We start from the raw sequence: 1,449 nt of genomic DNA on the forward strand, positions 1-1,449 counted from the left end.
ATTTTTTAGTTTATTGGTTAATTCTTGTTAAAATTGTATTAATTGTTAAATTAAGAGAGAGGATGATGGTGGCAGTTGAAAGGTGGGAAATTTGGAATTTTTGTAGGGTTAGGTATTTCTATCATTAGGAACTCATTTTTTATGGGTATAATAATTATTTTTTTATTTGATTGATACATTTATTAGCGTCTGTATATTTCATGGATACATATGGTAATTTACTTTTTATATATACCATTAAAATGAAAAGTACACCAAAAAAAATATACATGAAACTTGATGAAACTTGAAAGGCAGTCCAAGCATACCCTATTATTAGAAAAGGCTATACTTTATAAGCATAACTAATTAATAAAAAGTGTAGCCATATATAAGGTAAATTTCTTGTACTTGGTGGCTGGAGGTTTGCTTATAAATCGCATGGCACTAATGAGTATGATTTGAATAGGTGACATACATGAGTGACCTTCCAGTCTTTCCTTAATTTAATGTTAACAGTGGCCGTTTCATCTTCTTTGGCAATGGTATTTATAATACTATGTTCATGTTGCAAGTGTGAGGTGTATGAAATTAATTTTACATTAAAAAAATAAAAAAAAAGACAAAAAATTTATAATATAAGAGACTCATAAATTTACTATTTTAAGATTTTGAAGCTCCGAAAATCATCATTCTTGCTGTTAAGAAAAGTGTCAATTGTCAAAGCATTCTTGCTGTTAAGAAAAGTGTCAATTGTCAAAGCATTCATCTCAGAGTGATAACAAGTTATATTTACTCTCTGCAATAATAATCTCAATAATAGTTAGAGTTGTAATTCGATAATATGTCGTCGTCTTCCTATACAACAAAGTACGATGTATTCATTAGCTTCAGAGGTGAGGACACTCGCGAAACCTTCACTGTCCATCTGTTTAACGCTCTGGCAAACAAGACAATCCGAGCATACATGGATTGTCTTCTCCAGAGAGGAGATGAAGTCTGGCCAGCACTCGAGAAAGCGATCGAGAGCTCGCTAATATCGATCGTGGTTTTCTCAGAAAAGTACGCAACCTTGAAGTGGTGCTTGGAAGAGCTCGTCAAGATTCTTCAATGGAGGGAATATCACGGTCAGGTTGTTATATCAGTGTTCTATAGAACTGATCCATCAGATATACGGAACCAAAGTGGAAGTTTTGAGAAGGCCTTTGCAAAATACGAAAGAGATTTTGCAGAGAGTGAATCCAACAGAGAAAAGATATATACTATCTGTTATTTTATTTATTTTTTATCAGAGTGTTCCATCATCAAAATAATCAACGGTTTTTTACAGAAAAACATAATTAAACTTTTTTATGAATATATATGAAAAATTAGTCATCATTAGTGTATTTTGATTATTTTATTTGTATTTAATTTGTAAATATAAATTTAACTAATTAGATTATTTATAACATTTTATTATAAATGTAA

General features: G+C 30.5%; 1 protein-coding gene across 1 annotated transcript; it reads left to right on the forward strand.

The window, feature by feature from the left end:
- Positions 1–823: 823 nt before the first annotated feature.
- On the forward strand, positions 824–1,214 carry LOC127744029 (disease resistance protein RPV1-like; the record flags this gene model as incomplete). The annotated part of the gene is made up of 1 exon (XM_052256287.1): positions 824–1,214. A coding segment is annotated over exon 1 (391 nt), but the record flags the coding sequence as incomplete, so codon positions are not given.
- Between the last annotated feature and the right edge of the window lie 235 nt (positions 1,215–1,449).

The sequence above is a fragment of the Arachis duranensis genome, unplaced genomic scaffold (assembly GCF_000817695.3).
Source record: "Arachis duranensis cultivar V14167 unplaced genomic scaffold, aradu.V14167.gnm2.J7QH unplaced_Scaffold_213987, whole genome shotgun sequence".
NCBI lineage: Eukaryota > Viridiplantae > Streptophyta > Magnoliopsida > Fabales > Fabaceae > Arachis > Arachis duranensis.